This window comes from Scyliorhinus canicula, chromosome 6 (assembly GCF_902713615.1).
Source record: "Scyliorhinus canicula chromosome 6, sScyCan1.1, whole genome shotgun sequence".
Taxonomy (NCBI): domain Eukaryota; kingdom Metazoa; phylum Chordata; class Chondrichthyes; order Carcharhiniformes; family Scyliorhinidae; genus Scyliorhinus; species Scyliorhinus canicula.
The window spans coordinates 120,478,370-120,497,569 of record NC_052151.1 but is presented as its reverse complement, the minus strand read 5'-3'; the positions used below and the strand labels follow the sequence as shown (position 1 = coordinate 120,497,569).

At 46.3% G+C, this 19,200-nt stretch overlaps 1 protein-coding gene across 3 annotated transcripts in view; it reads right to left on the bottom strand.

The window, feature by feature from the left end:
- The window catches only part of cad (carbamoyl-phosphate synthetase 2, aspartate transcarbamylase, and dihydroorotase), a 125,198-nt gene extending 107,040 nt beyond the window's left edge, over nucleotides 1–18,158 (bottom strand). For 2 of the 3 annotated variants that reach the window (XM_038800015.1, XM_038800018.1), the window contains exons 1-3: nucleotides 17,741–18,158; nucleotides 4,305–4,444; nucleotides 1,106–1,235 (exon numbers count right to left, since the gene is read on the bottom strand). In XM_038800015.1, coding sequence (XP_038655943.1) covers nucleotides 1,106–1,235; nucleotides 4,305–4,444; nucleotides 17,741–17,849 — 379 coding nt within the window. In that variant the 5' untranslated portion in view covers nucleotides 17,850–18,158. The remainder of the gene's footprint in view (nucleotides 1–1,105; nucleotides 1,236–4,304; nucleotides 4,445–17,740) is intronic. The other variant, XM_038800017.1, reaches the window with a different exon arrangement.
- Nucleotides 18,159–19,200: the final 1,042 nt, after the last annotated feature.

Genomic DNA, 19,200 nt, shown 5'->3' with positions numbered 1-19,200 from the left:
GGGAACAGGGCAGCAGACTGTGTAAACAAACCAAAAAGGACTATCCAAGCCACGTCAGCAACTGCTCAAAATAAAATGGTCTCTCACATCAACCACTTCATTAGATTTAACCATACAGCCAAGTGAATGAATCAACATACAACAAACTCCTTGGCTGCAACTTACTCACTGATCATATCAATAATAAATAATCTTTATTAAAGTCAGAAATAGGCTTGCATCAACACTGCCATAGGTTACTATGAAAATCCCAATGTCGCCACACTACAGCGCCTGTTCGGGTACACTGAGGGAGAATTCACCTAACAAGCATGTCTTTCGGGACTTTGTGGGAGAACACCGGAGCACCCAGAGGAAACCCAGACTGACACAGGGCAATTTGTGCAGACTCCGCACAAACAGTGACCCGAGCTGGGAATGGAACCCGGGTCCCTGGTGCAGTGAAGCAACAGTGTTAACCACTACCGTGCCGCCACTACTGACCTTAAGAATTAATTGAACTGTTCCAATAAGTCTTTGAATTGTGTAAATGTATCTATTTCATATTAAAAATGCAAAGTAGGTCACAACACTGCATGTAGTAGTTGCATTACAAGTATGCAGCATTGCTTCAATTGGGTTGCAGTTTGTAAGCAGTGTAAGAATTTCCATCGACCAGACGTTATATCATTTACATGCAAATGTATTCCATTTGAATGGTATAAATTGATCTTTACCACCATCCTCTGACAACAGGGATGTTTTTTAATTTTTTATCCAAGCAAACTTGCCCTGATGCTAAACGTTTTCATCCTGTCAGCCAATTTTCTAACCAGCTGTCAGGACCAGATCCATAGTTTGTATGTTTTTGAGATGCTGTTTCTATTTTGTGGGCTCACGCCCAATAAAGTTGCCTTGCCAGTCACACCATGGTGTTTCATGCCATTGCTGGCACTACCCTGAGCAGATGCCTCAGCAGCTTCAAGTCATGGCCTAATTGTTTGATGCACCAACTTGCACCTGCAGCCCTTGTCCAAAATCAGAAGAAATGACCAAGATTATTTCTAAATTAAAGTAATTCAGATATGAAGAAAAAAAAAAAAAAAAAAGAGTTTAAGGTGCTTACCCTCCAATGCAGGAATCCCTTGTTCTTTCAACCACTGGTCTAATGAGCGATCGGAGTTCCAATGACTTGGATACTGAGAATTTTCACCAATCACCAGTGCTGCAGCATGAATTTTAGAAGACTCAAACCACTAAAACAATAAAATATGAAAATTAAACCCATTCACCAACTTGAAAACCAATGTTAACTCGTATACAGTGCATCCTATTCGTAAGAGGAGCCCGTACCTAGTCTAAAGGAGAAAATAATCTAAAAACAGCTGCAATACTCTCAGCCCTCTACAAAAGCAAGATTTTCGTTCACATTGGCGCAATGGGTGAAACATGCCAAACTCATTAATAAGAATTAAATTAAAAGGTCCATTGCATTTCTTCTACTTACACAACCGGCCACCTATCCATGTGCTTCGACAACAATAAAGAGTTCAATAAAAAAAATTCAAATTACTATCAGAAAGAAGCATTGCAAAATTATTTCAGAGATATTATTAACGCTTTCCCAAGTTTATTATTAGGATGCCAGACCAGACCTCAACAGTGGCTAGGATACTGGACTTTTTATTTATTTTAAAGACTAGTGCAGCACAATGGTACAGTGGCTAGCACTTCTGCCTCACAGAATCAAGGACCCAGGCTCAATCCCAGACCGGGTCACTGTCCGTGCGGAGTTTGCACATTCTCTCTCTCCCCCCCCCCCCCCCCCCAATGTCTGTGTGGGTGCCACCCCCACAACCCAAAGATGTGCAGGGTAGGTGGACTGACCACTCTAAAATTGCTTCTTAATTGGGGAAAAAATTGGGTACTTTAAAAAAAAAATTTTAAGACTGGAAAAAAGGATTCACTCCACGAGTGATTGAATGAAAAGATAGGGCTTTGTATTCCTAAAACAAAACGTTTAACTTCACACACAAAAAGAACAGCTTACCATTACCCCTTAACAAAACTATACAATTTCCCATAAACAACAAGGAAAGAACCATGGCAGTCTTAATCCAGCTTAAAATTAGCAGGACACAGAGTAATATTTGCATTAATAAACAGATTGTGCTCCGGTTGGAACCCCTTCAGACTCTGGCTGAATATCGTCCAAGTAGCTGCTTCAACTAGGATGTTTCAGGCTCTCCTCATCTTCAGACAAAAATAGTCCGCTTTAAATTATTATCCTTCAAACTATCCTACTTGGAAAGAATTGTGGACTGAAGAGCCAGGCAGATCAGAACTCAGCTCCACCCTCTCTCAAAGCTGCTCCAAACTCACTGCCTCTCTGAGCTCCACCCAGCAATGAGCTCATCTTCCCTAGCTGAAGAATTGGGCTGGATTCTCTGCCGGCGGGATGCTCCGTTTGGCCGGCAGCCTGGGTGTTTCCAGATGTCGTGGGGCTATCCCACAATGGGAAACCCCATTGACCAGCCAGCGTAAAGGAGCATCCTGCCGGCGAGCTGAAACAGGAATGTGGCGCGGCAGGGTGGAGTATCCAGCCCATTATCTCTGTGGACTGCACATTAAAAGTACATCAATTTCCAGTCAAACCACTGTGCATTAGCCCAGACTGATAGACACATTCCTTCATGAATTTCATCTTCTGGCTGCTAAAAACACGGATGCTCTGCAAACACTAACCCCAGGCTTTTAACCGTTAAATCGCCCACTATATTTATAATCCAATTTTCCTAAAATCTTCCAATCATTAAAATTATGATAACTGAATGCAAGATGTGTGGGGAAAATACTGCATTGAACCCAAAATTTACCATCAGACAATTTTGCCTATGTAGCCCCTCGAGAGGTCTCCCACACCTCAGAGGTCCACATGCCAGAGTTTGAAATTCCTGTCCTAAGACTATAGAATGAGGTGGTCTAATTGAAACACAGCTTAACCAGGTAGATTCTGGGAGAATGGAGCGGGAGATCTCAGAATAAGAGGACGGCTGTTCAGTACCCAGATGGGGAGAACTTTCTTCATTCAAAGAGCAAATCTTTAGAAATATCTATCGGAGAGGGAAGGATGTTCTGCGCTTGAGTATATTAAATTTGAGACAGAGATAGATAACTTTTGGATACTAAAGAAACCAAAGGATATAGGGATGGGATAGGGTGCGAAATTGGTTGATGTAGAATCTGGCATAATCTTACCGAATGATGAAACAGGTTCAAAAGTTCCAAAGTGACATATTTCTGCTTCAATTTTTGTGTTCATATTCTTATGCTTTTACTGAATTAATTAGATACGGTATTATTATATATGTACCAATTCCTACATTATAATGATGCTCATACTTCAAAAATTACTTCATTTGCTGCATTAAGACAACCGGTGTCATAAAGAGCATATACTATTATGGGTTAGGGTTTAGAGAACATGGAGTTTAGAGATCATGGAGTTCACCTGACCCACAACCTTTAATAGATTTTGGTTATGGGGAGCACAAGGGCCTACTTTACAGGTGTGATGCAACAGAGATCTAAAGTATGTTTAAACTAAAACATTTTACATTCTATGAATCCAGTTAACATTTTATAAACACACAGTAAACATCCTATCAACTACCAACACTGATGCTCCTCACCGATACAATACTCTATAGGTAATCCTTAATAACTTTCCTAACAACATCCATAAGTCAAAAATCCTTTTTAACAAAGGCAGTAGGTTTGCATTCCTCACAGAAACAGGTATTACTTTGAAATCATCAAGTGATCTGGAGACATTCTTTAGTAGAGAGAGAGAGAGAGAGAGAGAGAGAGAGAGAGAGAGAGAGAGAGAGAGAGAGAGAGAGAGCGAGAGAGAAAAAATACTTCCTTCGTTTGAATGCAGCTCCCCAACTGAAAACGAAACTAGAACTCAAGAGCCAAAAACAGCTTCCAGCTCAAAGCAAAAGTAAAAAGCAGAGCAGAGCCCAACTCCACCGACACAATGACATCACTGCAGGCACTTGAGAAGACAAATATTTCTTAAAGTGACATTCTCATGACAATACAAAGGTATTTTTTTCTTTTGAGACACAATTTGCTGCACTCAAGAAAAGCAGGGAACTTAAAGCCAGGTCAGCACCATTCATAACTGAATGATTTGTTAAAAGTTGACCCGGAACAAAGCAGATTACCTCTACTCATGGAGAACAGTTAACTTTATATTGTACTGGTTATGGACTAGCTCGAACGGTATGAATGTACACAATAGTTCACTGGAAAACATGCACCTTGCTGAGTCCATGTTCATCCTCTTCATCCTTTGGTACGCCATAGTTCCCGATTAATGGATAGGTAAGGACAAGGATCTGACAATAATATGATGGATCAGTCAAGGCCTCCGGATAACCAACCATTCCAGTCTGGAAAACTGAAAGGAAAATATGTTACTCAAGCTATTTACATTGATAACTACATATCAATAAGTAGGTAAATACACTTGCTTGTCTTTAGACATTATAATTAAGTAAAAGTAACTGTTAGCCTTTTAACAAAGTATTGTTTCCAGGCTTTGCTCCAATTCTTCCTCCAAACTGTATTGCAGGTCTGCAACTGGCAACCAAGTCACCTGTAAAAACCTCCCCGGTAACGTATGAATTTTCACTTCTTGTGGAAGGAAGCAGATGGTCATGGAAGTCACAGCACATTTGCAGTGTGTAATTTAAACGGTTTGTTTTAAATGCCCTTTCTGGGTAAACCCTCCAAGAAATAATAATTGCACTGGCTGTTTAAACTCTTCCAACAATAAAGAAAACAGAAAGTGCTAGATTTAGGCAGCATCTGTAGAGAGTAACAGAGTTATCATTTCAGGTCAGTGCAACATTTGAGTTGTACAAGGGAAAGAGATACAGTATAATAGTTTTTAAAGCAAGTACAGAGGCAAGAAATGGGGGGAGGGGGGTAGAACAAAAAGGGCAAATCTGTGATAGGGTGGGAGGCAGTAGTGATTAAATAATAAAAGGAACGATGGTGCAAGGCACAAATATAGAATAGGACAAATAAAATAAAGGTTTGTTCGGCCTGTTCTGGTTCCTCCCACAAGTCCCGAAAGACATGCTGTTAGCAATTCAGAATTGCAAATTCTGAATTCTCCCTCTCTGTACCCAAACAGGCGTCAGAATGTGGCAGCTCAGGCTTTTCACAGTAACTTCACTGCAGTGTTAATATCAGCCTACTTGTGACAATAAAGATTATTATCTGGTTTGCTGAATGTTTGAAGTTTTTTTCGGTTTTATTTCAAATTACCAGCAACTATAGAAATTTGCTATTCAAGAACAACTTGCATTTATCTAGCAGTATGATCGAGTAAAATAGCCAAAGTAGTTTCACAGCAGCATCATACAGGGTGGTTAAACTCTCCAAGTAATTTCTGCACTGTTAACTATATCTTGTTCATTATTTCTTTCACTGCCATTTGATTCCAAGGGGTTTTATTTTCTCCCGATGATATTGTTGTTATGATATTAGAAGAATTTTTGGTGGGAAATAATTTACACCCACTGCTATTTCCTTTTCAGGACATCACAACCTGCTTTGTGTGATTTTGCACTCAGCACAGCATGTTCCTCCTCTTTCCCTACCCTCATCCTTGAAATGCCAATGCAAATTGCAATCAGCATTAGCCTTTTTAACTGGTCCAAGCAGGAATTCCAATAAATCAAGTTGTAATAAATGAAACCCTTTGCAATTGAAGAACAGAACTTCAGAAATACAAATATAATCGAGTTTGAAATAAATGGGTATTAATAATTGACAACGTTGTTATTTTCCTATGAAGCACAAGATCAACATACACCAATAGAGTAGGCAAACTGGAACTTACTCTCCTTACACTAGATCTCAATGTACTTCATTAGTTCCACTCCAGACATTATAGAACATTCTCTCAGCCCCATCATCATCTCTGAATTGTTAAGACTGTTTACCCAATATCTTGTGTTGGATAAGCAGAGACTTCCTTCAATTAAATATTGACAAAAACCAAAGCCTCTATTTTCGGTCCCCACCATCAATTCTATTCTTTAATCACTGATTTCATCCGCCTACTCAGCAACTGCCCGAGGCTAAACCAGATTGTTATAACTACATATCCACCCATCTGTACCATCACAAAGACCAACTATTGCAACTTCACCTAACCCCGTCCCTGCCACAGCTCATCTACTGCTGAAATGCAGACCCATACCTTTATAAGGTTTAGCACACTGGGCTAAATCGCTGGCTTTGAAAGCAGACCGAGGCAGGCCAGCAGCACGGTTCAATTCCCGTACCAGCCTCCCCCATCAGGCGCCGGAATGTGGCGACTAGGGGCTTTTCACAGTAACTTCACTGAAGCCTACTCGTGACAATAAGCGATTTTCATTTCATTTCATAACCGCTAGACCGGTCTCATTCCACTTCTGGGCGTCCTCTCACATTAATTTAAAACCACCCAAAACTCTTACTTCTCCTGTTCTAACTCACCACGTTCCATTCACCCGTTACCCATGTGCTTGCTGACATCCATCAACATATCACCTGCCCCCTCAGAGGTGCAAGCACCCTGGACCACTGCTACACGAGCATCAAAGGTGTCCACCGCTCCATTCCCTGACCACACTTTGGAAAATCCGACCACAAGTCAAGAATCCTACTTCCAGCTTACAAACAGCAACTCAAGCGTGCTGAGCCAATCAAGAAAACCGCGCAGTGCTTGTCCAAGGAATCTTCTTTTTTTTTAAATTTAGAGTACCCAATTCATTTTTTCCAATTATGGAGGAACCTTCCTCTAAGATAAATAGCCTATATTGAATTAATTATCATTTGGTATTGTGTTTGTGCATCTTTGTGTCCATCGGTTCTGTTCCTGCTACAATTGATTAGCTTTGTTAAAATAGGGGCAGCACGGTGGCCTAGTGGTTAGCACAACCGCCTCCCGGCTCTGGGTCACTGTCCGTGTGGAGTTTGCACATTCTCCCCGTGTCTGCGTGGGTTTCGCCCCCACAACCCAAAAATGTGCAGAGTAGGTGGATTGGCCATGCTATATTGCCCCTTAATTGGAAAAAATAATTGGGTAATCTAAATTTAAAAAAAAAAGCTTTGTTAAAATATCTAAAATGTATGTATGTGCCCAGTGCATTTCAGGGGGTGAAATTCCTAATATTTAATCACATACCTGGCCTTTCTATTATAGCATATGCAGCTTTAAGTACAGGCGCTGTAAGCTGCAGCTGGCTCATAGTTCTGATTTGGGAATCGGCACATCTGAATGTGCAATTCTGTTAATTCTGCAGGCAAAGTGCAAACTCCACAGTCACCCAATCCGGGAATCGAACCTCAGACCCTGGAGTTGTGACGCAACTTTACTAGCCACTCTGCTGCCGTTCGGCCCTCTTATTTTGCAGTACACTTGTGGAGCATTCACTGCACACCTCTGCTCTATTTTTACAATTATTTATGACAATCGATATTATGAGAATTACTCATCTCAACAGAGCTCTTAAATTATTAAACAGTTACATTAGCCAACACTGCAGTCTGTCATCCAATGTCAGAATCCAGAGAATGTCTTTGCTAACTCAAATTAATTACACAACTTCAGCTTAACTGGAAATTTATGGAAACTCCGATTCCAATCATTTGATTTTAGTTAACTTCGTCAACTATATTTTGCCCATAAGCTCCAAGTAAAACACTAATTACTGAGTAACAATATCATCAGCAATGATAGAATATAAGTGATGGCAACATTTTAACAATACTGCAGCTGGAAATGGCACTCCAATGTTACTTGATGGCATGACCCAAATCAAAACCGCTAACTGATGTAACAATGCAAGTGGAGACAAAATTTGTAATAAGAAGTTATTTTCAAACAAATGAATAGGTATAAAAGACTGCAGAAACCAGCATGTACTGTAGTTTTTGCCCTGCATTTACACCCAAAAGTCTGTCTTTTAAATGTTATAATTGGCTTGCACCCAGGCATCTCATTGAGCTCAAAGTATTCAGAATGTCCAAATCACCCAACAAGCATGTCTTTCGGGAATTGTGGGAGGAAACCGGAGCACCCAGAGGAAACCCATGCAGAGATGGGGAGAAGGTACAGACTCCACACAGACAGTGACCCAAGCCAGGAAACAAACCTGGCGCTGTGAAGCAACAGTGCTAACTACTGTACTCCTGTGCCACCCTCATTAAGACCCATCTTCCTGGAGAGACACAGTTGGAAAGGAAAGGCCGAGAGTGTCGCTAGTGTCCACTTAGTTTGTTTTGCCATCCAGATACACTGCCAGAACTGCCCAAACGAAAGATTTGTGACACTTCAATCAATTTGTCACCATCACCAACGCTTGTGCCACAATTACAGGCTCAGATAATGCTGAGAAAATGTTCCATTCTCATCTTGAAGATGCTCTACTGCCTTCCCAAGAGAATAGATCATCCTTTTAAGCAACTTCAATGCCGGGGTAGCCGTGACTGCAGTGGGGAGCAATAAAGCCAACGTAAAGAGTGTCCTCACACTGACAAGGCCTCACTTATAGCAAACACCCCTTCTGCCAGAAAGACAACTAGAAAAACCACATGGAGGCATCCCAGTATTATTCCATGCCAAAGATGTAGACAATGTCTACATCACTCGATCCACGCAGGTGACTGATATCTGCCGGACAGATCATAGACTTGTTCAGTCAGTGATGAACATCCAATTAGCACCAAGATACCAAAAGGCCCAAGAGGAAGATGATCAAAGTCTGAGCCGTGAAGCAACTCCACTGAAGAGAGGAATTTCAAGTGTAGCTCACGACCAACGGAATAATCCAGACATTTAACTCAATCTCAGAATTTTGGGATCAAACAGTCACCTGGACTCAACTCCTGCGCCCAGAGCATTGTTGTCACCAGCACTGGTTCAATTAAAAATGCTGAAATATGTGACCTCCTTGAACACAAATGAGCAGCCTTCATTGCATGGCAGAACAGCCCAAGGAGGCAGCATTCCAACAACTCACGGCTGACACCCAAAGGCAAAACCAGGTGGAAAAATGACATATGGTGGGATGGGAAACGCCAAAAAATGCAATAATATGCTGGTCAACATGATATGCAAAGCTTGAGGACTTCCGGTTGTGGCTATTCGGAGCTAAGCCGCACGTTCGGCAGCTCCCCCTAGAAACGGACTTTTGGGCTCTTTTTAGGGCCCCCAGCGGTGCTTGATCGACGATTCCCGACGTGGGATGGGGTCTGCAGTAGATCCCCAGGGTTCTATGGTCTGGACCAGGAGTGGGGCGAGCAGAAAAGCCTCTGGAAAAGCGGGGGAAGGAAAACAAAATGGCGGCCGGCGGAGCCCTCGAAGAGTGGAGGCAGTGGGCGCAGGAGCAGCAGGAGACTCTTCAGCGCTGCTTTCAGGAGCTTAAGGTGGAGCTGCTGGAGTCGCTGAAGGCTACCACCGGTAAGCTGCTGGAGACTCAGACAGCCCAGGGGGCCGCAATCCGGGAGCTGCAGCAACAGGCCTCCGAAAGAGAGGATGAGGCTGCGGCCCTCGCGGGGAAGGTGGAGATGCACGAGGCGCTCCATAAAAAGTGGCAGGAGCGGTTCGAGGAGATGGAGAACCAGTCAAGGCGGAGAAATTTTACAGATCCTGGGCCTCACGGAGGGGCTAGACCTGGCGGCCTATGTGGCCGTTTTGTTGAACTCGCTGATGGGAGCTGGGTCCTTCCAGGGGCCCCTGGAGCTGGAGGGGGCCCACAGAATACTGGCCAGGAGGCCCAAACCGAATGAGCTGCCACGGGCGGTGCTGGTGCGGTTCCACCGGTTCGTTGACCGGGAGTGCGCGCTTCGGTGGGCCAAGAGGGAGCGGAGCAGCAAGTGGGAGAACACGGTGGTGCAGATCTACCAGGACTGGAGTGCGGAGGTGGCTAAGCAGAGGGCCGGGTACAACCTGACGACGGCGGTGCTCCACAGACAGAGTGTGAAGTTTGGCATGTTACAGCCGGCGCGTCTGTGGGTCACCTACAAGGACTGTCACCATTATTTTGAGTCCCCGGAGGAGGCGTGGGCCTTTGTGCAGGCCGAGAAATTGGACTCAAACTGAGGGTCAGGGATGGGGGTATTGTATGTAAATGTAACTGTGTCTATTTTTTGGAGGGGAGGTTCTCTGTTTCATGCAGGATGTGTGTTGGCTTCAGGGTGGGTGGGGCGATGTCTTTTTGTATAGGTCTGGTGGACGGGTTCAGGCAGGGAGGTAAACTGGGAGTGCGGGGAGCTGGGAAGGGATGGGTGGGCCAAGTATTTCATTCAGGGCTGGATGTGAAGAATCGGGGGGTGGCGATCCTGGTGGGAAAGAGGGTGTCGTTTGAGGCGTCAAAGGTGGTGGCTGACAGTGGCGGCAGGTATGTGATGGTGAGTGGAAAGCTGCAGGGGGAGCGGGTGGTACTGGTGAATGTCTACGCCCCGAACTGGGACGATGCTGGGTTTATGCGGCGCATGTTGGGCCGCATTCCGGATCTGGAGGTGGGGGGCCTGATTGTGGGGGGGGGGGGCTTTCACACGGTGCTGGATCCCCCACTGGATCGATCCAGGTCCCGGACGGGTAGGAGGCCGGCGGCGGCTAAGGTGTTGAGGGGGTTTATGGATCAGGTGGGAGGGGTGGATCCCTGGAGGTTTGCGAGGCCAAGGGCCAGGGAGTACTCGTTTTTCTCCCATGTGCATAAGGCCTATTCCAGGATCGATTTTTTTTGTCCTGAGCAGGGGGCTGGTGTCGAGGGTGGAGGATGCCGAATACTCTGCCATACCCATTTCGGATCATGCCCCGCACTGGGTGGACCTCGGGCTAGGGGAGGAGAGGAACCAGCGCCCGCTCTGGCGCTTGGAGGTGGGGCTGCTGGCAGACGAGGAGGTGGGCGGGAGGTTTCAGGGGTGTATCGAGAGGTACCTTGAGGCCAACGATAACGGGGAGGTCCGAGTGGGGACGGTCTGGGAGGCATTGAAGGCGGTGATTAGAGGGGAGTTGATTTCCATCCGAAACCATAGGGAGAGGGGGGAGCAGAGGGAGAGATTGGTGGGGGAGATGGTGAGGGTGTACAGGAGATGTGCGGAAGCTCCGGAGGAGGGATTGCTGGGGGAGCAGCGTAGCCTTCAGGCCAGGTTCGATCTACTGACCACCAGAAAGGCGGAAGCTCAGTGGAGGAAAGCACAGGGGGCAGTGTATGAATACGGGGAGAAGGCGAGTAGGATGCTGGCACACCAGCTCCGAAAGCGACTCGCGGCCAGGGAGATTGGGGGAGTGAAGGATAGAGATGGGAAGATGGTGCGGAGGGGGGTAGATGTTAATGGGGTCTTTAGGGACTTTTATGGGGAATTGTACCGGTCTGAACCCCCGGGGGAGGGGGGGAATGGGGCGCTTCTTGGACAAGCTGCGATTTCCGAAGGTGGAGGCGGGGCAGGGGGGAGGGACTGAGGGCGCCGATTGAGCTGGAGGAGCTGGTTAAAGGGATAGGGAGCATGCAGTCGGGGAAGGCGCCGGGGCCGGATGGGTTTCCGGCCGAATTTTATAAAATGTATGCGGACCTGTTGGGCCCCCTGTTGGTTCGGACCTTTAACGAGGCATATGGGGGGGGGGGGGGGGCTTTGCCCCCAACTGTGTCACGGGCGCTGATTTCCTTGATCCTTAAGCGGGACAAGGACCCCCTGCAGTGTGGGTCATATAGCCGATCTCGCTGCTAAATGTAGACGCCAAGCTGTTGGCGAAGATCTTAGATACAAGGATAGAGAATTGTGTGCCGGGGGTCATTCACGAGGACCAGACGGGGTTTGTAACGGGAAGGCAGTTGAATACCAACATACGAAGGCTTCTGAATGTCATTATGATGCCGGCTGTGGAAGGGGAGGCGGAGATAGTGGTGGCATTAGACGTGGCAAAGGCCTTTGATAGTGTTGAGTGGGGGTACCTGTGGGAGGTGTTGGAAAGGTTTGGGTTTGGGGAGGGTTTGTCCGTTGGGTGAGGCTGCTCTATGAGTCCCCGATGGCGAGTGTAGCCACGAATAGGAGGAGGTCGGAATACTTTTGGCTGCACCGGGGGACGAGACAGGGGTGTCCCCTGTCCCCCTTGCTCTTTGCATTGGCAATTGAGCCCCTGGCCATGGCGCTGAGGGACTCGAGGAACTGGAGGGGCCTGGTGCGGGGTGGGGAGGAGCATCGAGTGTCGCTTTATGCGGACGACCTGTTGCTGTATGTGGCGGACCCGGTGGGGGGAATGCCGGAGGTGATGAGGATTCTCGGCGAATTTGGAGGCTTTTCTGGGTATAAGCTCAACCTGGGTAAGAGCGAGCTGTTCGTTGTGCACCCGGGGGATCAGGAGGAGGGGATTGGTAGGCTCCCACTGAAGCAGGCAGGGAGGAGCTTTAGGTACTTGGGGGTGCAGGTGGCCAGGAGCTGGGGGGCCCTGCACAAGCTTAACCTCACAAGGCTGGTGGAGCAAATGGAGGAGGAGTTTAAAAGATGGGACATGTTGCCGCTGTCGCTGGCAGGTAGGGTGCAGGCCGTCAAGATGACGGTGCTCCCGAGGTTTTAGTTCCTGTTCCAGTGCCTCCCCATCCTTATCCCGAAGGCCTTTTTTAGGAGGGTCAACAGGAGCATCACGGGGTTTGTATGGGCACACGGGACCCCGCGGGTGAGTAGGGTGTTTTTGGAGCGGGGCAGGGATGGGGGTGCTGGCACTGCCCAACCTGTGTGGGTATTACTGGGCTGCCAATGCAGCAATGGTGCTTAAGTGGGTAATGGACGGGGAGGGGGCAGCATGGAAGAGGATGGAGATGGCGTCCTGTGTGAACACGAGCCTGGAGGCGCTGGTAACGGCGCCGTTGCCGCTCCCTCCAACGAGGTATACTGCGTGCCCGGTGGTGGTGGCTACCCTGAACTTTTGGGGGCAATGGAAACGGCATAGGGGGGAGGTGGGGGGCTCGATGGAGTCCCCGATATGGGGGAACCACCGGTTTGTCCCGGGGAGCGTCGATGGGGGGTTTCTTAGCTGGCACAGGGCAGGTATTAGGAGGTTGAGGGACCTGTTTGTAGATGGGAGGTTTGCGAGCCTGGGTGAGTTGGAGGGGAAGTTTGGGCTCCCCCCGGGGAACATGCTCAAGTACATGCAGGTTAGGGCATTTGGCAGGTGGCAAGTGGCGGGGTTCCCTGTGCTGCCCCCGCGGGGGGTTCGGGACAGGGTGCTCTCGGGGGTGTGGGTTGGAGGAGGGAAGATTTTGGACGTGTACCATGTTATGCAGGACGTGTACCATGTTATGCAGGCCTCGGTGGAGGAGGTGAAGGGTAAATGGGAAGAGGATCTGGGTGAGGAGATTGAGGGGACGACGTGGGTGGATGCCCTGGAAAGGGAGAACTCCTCTTCTTGTGCGAGGTTTAGCCTCATACAGTTCAAAGTGCTGCATAGGACTCATATGACCGGGGCGAGGATGAACATACAGTGCAGGAGGCCATTCGGCCCATCAAGCCTGCACTGACCCACTTAAGCCCTCACTTCCACCCTATACCCGTAACCCAATAACCCCATGCTAACCTTTTTTGGTCACCAAGAATAATTTATCATGGCCAATTCACCTAACCTGCACGTCTTTGGACTGTGGGAGGAAACCAGAGCACCCGGAGGAAACCCACGCAGACACGGGGGGAACTTGCAGACTGCGCACAGACAGTGACCCAGCAGAGAATCGAACCTGGGACCCTGGCGCTGTGAAGCCACAGTGCTATCCACTTGTGCTACCGTGCTGCCCGCATTGGCCATGATAAATTGCTCAAGTGTCCATGGATGTGTAGACGGGGTTACAGGGAATAGAGCCGAAGAAGGGTGCTTTCAGAGGGTTGGTGCAGACTCAATGGGCTGATTGGCCTCCTTCTACACTGTAGGGATTCTCTGATTTGGGAGGAATAGGAACTCTGAACTTCAGGAATGTGGCAATTGTGCATATTTTCAAGAAGAGATACATCATGTTTTGGAACTATGAAGTTTTTCCCTCTTGTCCAAAGCAGAGTACATTTTGATACACATTAATACTCCCAGAGGGGCAGCACGGTGGCACAGTGGTTAGCATTGCTGCCTACGGCGCTGAGGACCCGGGTTCGAAACCCGGCCCTGGGTCACTGTCCGTGTGGGGTTTGCACATTCTCCCCGTCTTGTGCGTGGGTTTCACCCCCACAACCCAAAGATGTGCAGGATAGGTAGATTGGCCACACTAAATTGCCCCTTAATTGGAAAAAATAATTGATTACTCTAAAATTTATTTTAAAATATTTTTTTTTTTAAATTAATACTCCCAGAGACAGTGTGGTTTTGACTTTCCAGAGGATCGTTTGACATGGTATTTGTTGCCAGACATATCCAAGAAAAGTGTCAAGAACAACCCAGAAACACTTCATTGTATTCATTAACCCTGACTCAGTAAATGGCGACTAGGGGCTTTTGACAGTAACTTCATTGAAGCTGACTTGTGACAATAAGCTATGGGCTGTTTAGCACAGGGCTAAATCACTGGCTTTGAAAGCAGACCAAGGCAGGCCAGCAGAACGGTTCAATTCCCGTACCAGCCTCCCTGAACAGGCGCCGGAATGTGGCGACTAGGGGCTTTTCACAGTAATTTCATTTGAAGCCTTCTTGTAACAATAAGCGATTTTCATTTCATTTTAAATTGCAAGCCTCTGGATTGCCAATATTTTGAATATCCGAGAAACATAATCCGAGGCAATAATGAGGCCATGTTACAGCCCTCATACTATTTAACAATCTACCCAAGAATCCCTATTCATTTCAACGCAACTGGCCTCTGGCATCAGAATTCAGAAAACCCCTACAGTGGAGGAGGCCATTCGGCCTGGACTGCACCGACGCTCCGAAAAAGCATCCCAATCTAGGTCCAGTCCCTCATCCTAACCCCATAACCCATCTAACCGTTGGACAACAAGGGGCAATTTAGCACAGCGGCGCAGCGGTTAGCATTGCTGTCTCATGTTTTCAAGAAGAGATACATCATGTTTTGGAACTATGAAGTTTTTCCCTCTTGTCCAAAGCAGAGTACATTTTGATACACATTAATACTCCCAGAGGGGCAGCACGGTGGCACAGTGGTTAGCATTGCTGCCTACGGCGCTGAGGACCCGGGTTCAATCCCGGCCCTGGGTCACTGATCATGTGGAGTTTGCACATTCTCCCCGTTTTTGCGTGGGTTTTACCCCTACAACCGAAAGATGTGCAGGGTAGGTGGATTGGCCACACTAAATTGCCTTTTAATTGGTAAAAATGAATTGGTTACTCTAAATTTATTTGATAAAAACAAAATCAAATAAATAAATAATTAAGATTTAGCACAGCCAGCCCATCTAACCGCATATCTTTGGACTGAGAGAGGAAACCAGAGCACCAGAGGAAACCCACGCAGACACGGGGAGAATGTGCAAACTCCATACAGTCACCCAAGGTCGGAATCGAACTTGGGTCCCTGGCGCTGTGAGGCAACAGTGCTGCCACACATAGTACTGCCGAGATAGAAAATACCTAACCTCAGCCATGGTACCTGCCAATCTCCATCAGATTTGCAAACCACTCTCAAACTCAATTCTGCATACAAAAACTCTACCTGTCTTCATATGTTGCCAAACCAAAACTCATATCAACCTACACCTTAACAAGCAGATATCTTACCTCCCATATATGTGGAAGATGAGACGCTGGAATATGCTAAGCACTTCCAATACCTTGGCGGCCACCTCTCTGAAAACAAGGAGATCCAGCACTATGGCCAAAAAAACTCATATCAACCTACATCGTAAGACGCAGACATCTTACCTCCCAGGTCCTGTTTTCTCAACTCAAATTGTCAAAATGCTTCAAAGATATTCTGAAGCTTTACTCAAAAGCGCTGCAGCAGCAGTGACATTAATAACTGGGAATAGGATGCTACCAATCATTCAAAATGGCGACAACTTGTCCATCAAGCTGCATCACTCTTTCAGTTACAAAGTCTTGATGAAGGGCAGCACGGTGTCACAGTGGTTAGCATTGCTGCCTCACTGGGCCGAGTTCCCAGGTCCGATCCTGGCTCTGGGTCAGTGTCCGTGTGGAGTTTGCACATTCTCCCCATGTCTGCGTGGGTTTCATCCCCACAACCCAAAAGATGTGCAGGCTAGGTGGATTGGCCATGCTAAATTGCCCCTTAATTGGAAAAAATAAATTGGGTACTCTAAATTTATTTTTTAAAAGTCTTGATGAAGACCCAGGTCAGAAACTGGCAACCCCAAATACATCATCCTCAAATTGAGGGACAGCTGCCACCAATGTTGATATGGGCACTTTCCCTGACCAGACAAGAAACAGGATGATGTTTCCCACATCAGGGAGCGGAAAACAAAAGATAAATCATAATAACAGTAATCATAATACTCCCATTCCAGTATCATCCAAATCAGCAGAGACTAGAAAATATTCTTGAGACTTTCTTGATGCAAATGCCAGTTCAACACATGCAACATGCTCACAAACATCAATTATGTTTTTTTCTTCAAACCTATACAGTCCTTTAAGAATTGATCAACTTTAGATGGCTATTCTTTCAACAAATAGGCTTTTATCCAAAACAAAACATTTCAGTTTTCACAAGAAGAAATTGTTTTGGCCTGTTTAAATATATAAACAGCAATCAACATTAGAATCCCCAAAGAGAATATTTCCACATTCAAATTTTAAAAATTCACTGCCTAAATAATGAAGCAGATGATAAAATTACGTGATGATAAACATTGTCAATCCTGGCCCTAGGTCACTGTCCATGTGGAGTTTGCACATTCTCCCAGTGTCTGCGTGGGTCTCACCCCCACAAACCAAAGATTTGCAGGTTAGAAGGATTGGCCACACTAAATGTCCCCTTAATTGGAAAAAATAATTGGGTACTCTAAAAAAAATTTTGAACGTGATGGTGAACATTATTTTGCAAATCTAAATACAAGATTTTAGCTTAATCTTTTGATATTTATGCAATATAAAAATATATGGATTGGCTTTGGTATATGCAGTTTATAGAGACTTCCCTGAATGTTCACAGCAACGGCAATCAAACTGACAAGATGAATGAGAAAGCTGACCCTCAATGCCCTGACAACATGGATTTGAACTTCAAATCACCAAAGCGATTGCGGATGCTGGAAATCTAAACTAAAAGGTTTTTTGAAATAAATGCTGGAAATATTTAGCAGATCCGGCAGCATCCGTCCAGAGAAAGAGTTAATGTTTTCAGGCCAACTCCACAGATGCTGCCTGATTTGAATTTCACGTGTTACATGCTGATCCTCAAGAAATCCTGGAGTTTTTCTATACAAGCCACGAGAACGCAAACACGATCTCTCAAAGCACTGCGACCAAAATATCAGAATAAATCGATTGCCCGACAAAATAAATCGTCATTTAAACATTTCGGGCCTTCGTTAAAAAGCTGAACTGGGACAAGTGATCCGAGAAACGAAATAAAGATTAATTCGCCATTCGATCTTTTGCAGGTGTCCGACTCCACGTTGGCGTCATTATAAAACTGAATTTGGTGGAAATGGTGCATTCACAGACTTGAGCTGAACCTCAGCAAATCTGCCGGGGGGAGGAGAGGAAGCCAACGCTCGAACTAGCAATAAAACTTACCCACTTCACCCGAGACGCTGGCAGTCGCGCCGAAAAGCCTGCCTTTGAAAGAAGAGCCATCCTCCAAGAAAAGCGTGGCCATTTCCTCCGTTGCAATTTTCCCCGGCATCTTGCTACCTCCAGGAAGGCTTTGGTCTGCACTGTTCTTTCAGCTGGAGTTTGCTTCTCGCTGGTCTGCAAAGGGACACCTCAGGCCCGGGCACGTGGCTCCGCGCAGCAACACAAGATTCCACCAGAACAATAGTTTCGCCACCTGTCAATCAAAGCAGACGCAGCTCCCGCGCCTGTCCGGACACGTCAACAGAAGCAACGCAAGATCCCACCCAGGACAATGGTTGCGTTCCGCTATCAATGAGCTAATTCTTGCGGGGAGGCAATGTTCACAGTGTCGGAGGTTGCTGCCAAAGCCGGACATGCGCATTCCGTTATCCCAGATGAAATATGGCGCCGTTCAAATAATCACAGGTGTGCTGTTTCCTCCTCGTTCGGAAGCTGAGATTCATCGGGTACATTTCTACACGTTATTCTCACCTCTTTCCCCCTTCCCCCCCACACACAATTGGTACTTTGTATTTAAAGGCAGGATTCGCGTTCATCATTCTTTGTCAATAACCTGCCTGAGCTTGGGTTCAGCTGGGGTCACTCAGCTCCTGACCTCATCATAATCTTGGTTCAAACAGGGACAAATTAGCTGAATCCCAGAGTTGAGGTTGCCTTTGACGTCAAGGAAGCATTTGACCCGAGCTCCGGCAAAACTGCAATCGATGGGAAGGGGGACGGAGGGGCGAAGTCATAGATACATAGAAGATAGGTGCAGGAGGAGGCCTTTTGGCCCTTTGAGCCTACTCCGCCATTTATCACGATTCAGTGGCGGGCTGGCCAGGGTTTCAGCTTGCCCGATGGCAAGTGGGCCCCTGATGAAGTGGGCCCCCTATATCAAATAAAAATGCAATAAAGAAACAAACACAGACAACTGTTTTAGTAATAAAAAGGAATAAGAAAAAAAAGAGAACAGGACACAAATAAGCAGTGCATGAAAAGGAACGACGCAGGGGAGGTAGTGGAAGGATGTGGAATAGGGGGGCCCGGGTCGGGCATAATTAAGGAAATTCCATGTTTTCAGCAAGAGTGTGTGAATTTAAAGATAAAGTTACAATTCGTGATTTGAGATGGTCGGCAACTTCAAAGGATATCAAGCAGTAGTCTTGGTTCAGCCGGTACATCGGGGCCCGGAGAGCCAAGAAGGGGCCCATGAATCTCTAAAGGGCCCTTAAAAATTATAATTAATTAGATAAATAAATCGCCAACTTCTTTCCTGAGATTTGTATTCTAACTTAATAAAATATAATTGTTTTTAAAAAGTACAATACGAAATAAAAATACAATAAAGAAACAAACAAATAATCTCTCCGTGTATGAAGGAACGAAGCAGTGTTAAACGGATGTGAAAGGGGGGGGGC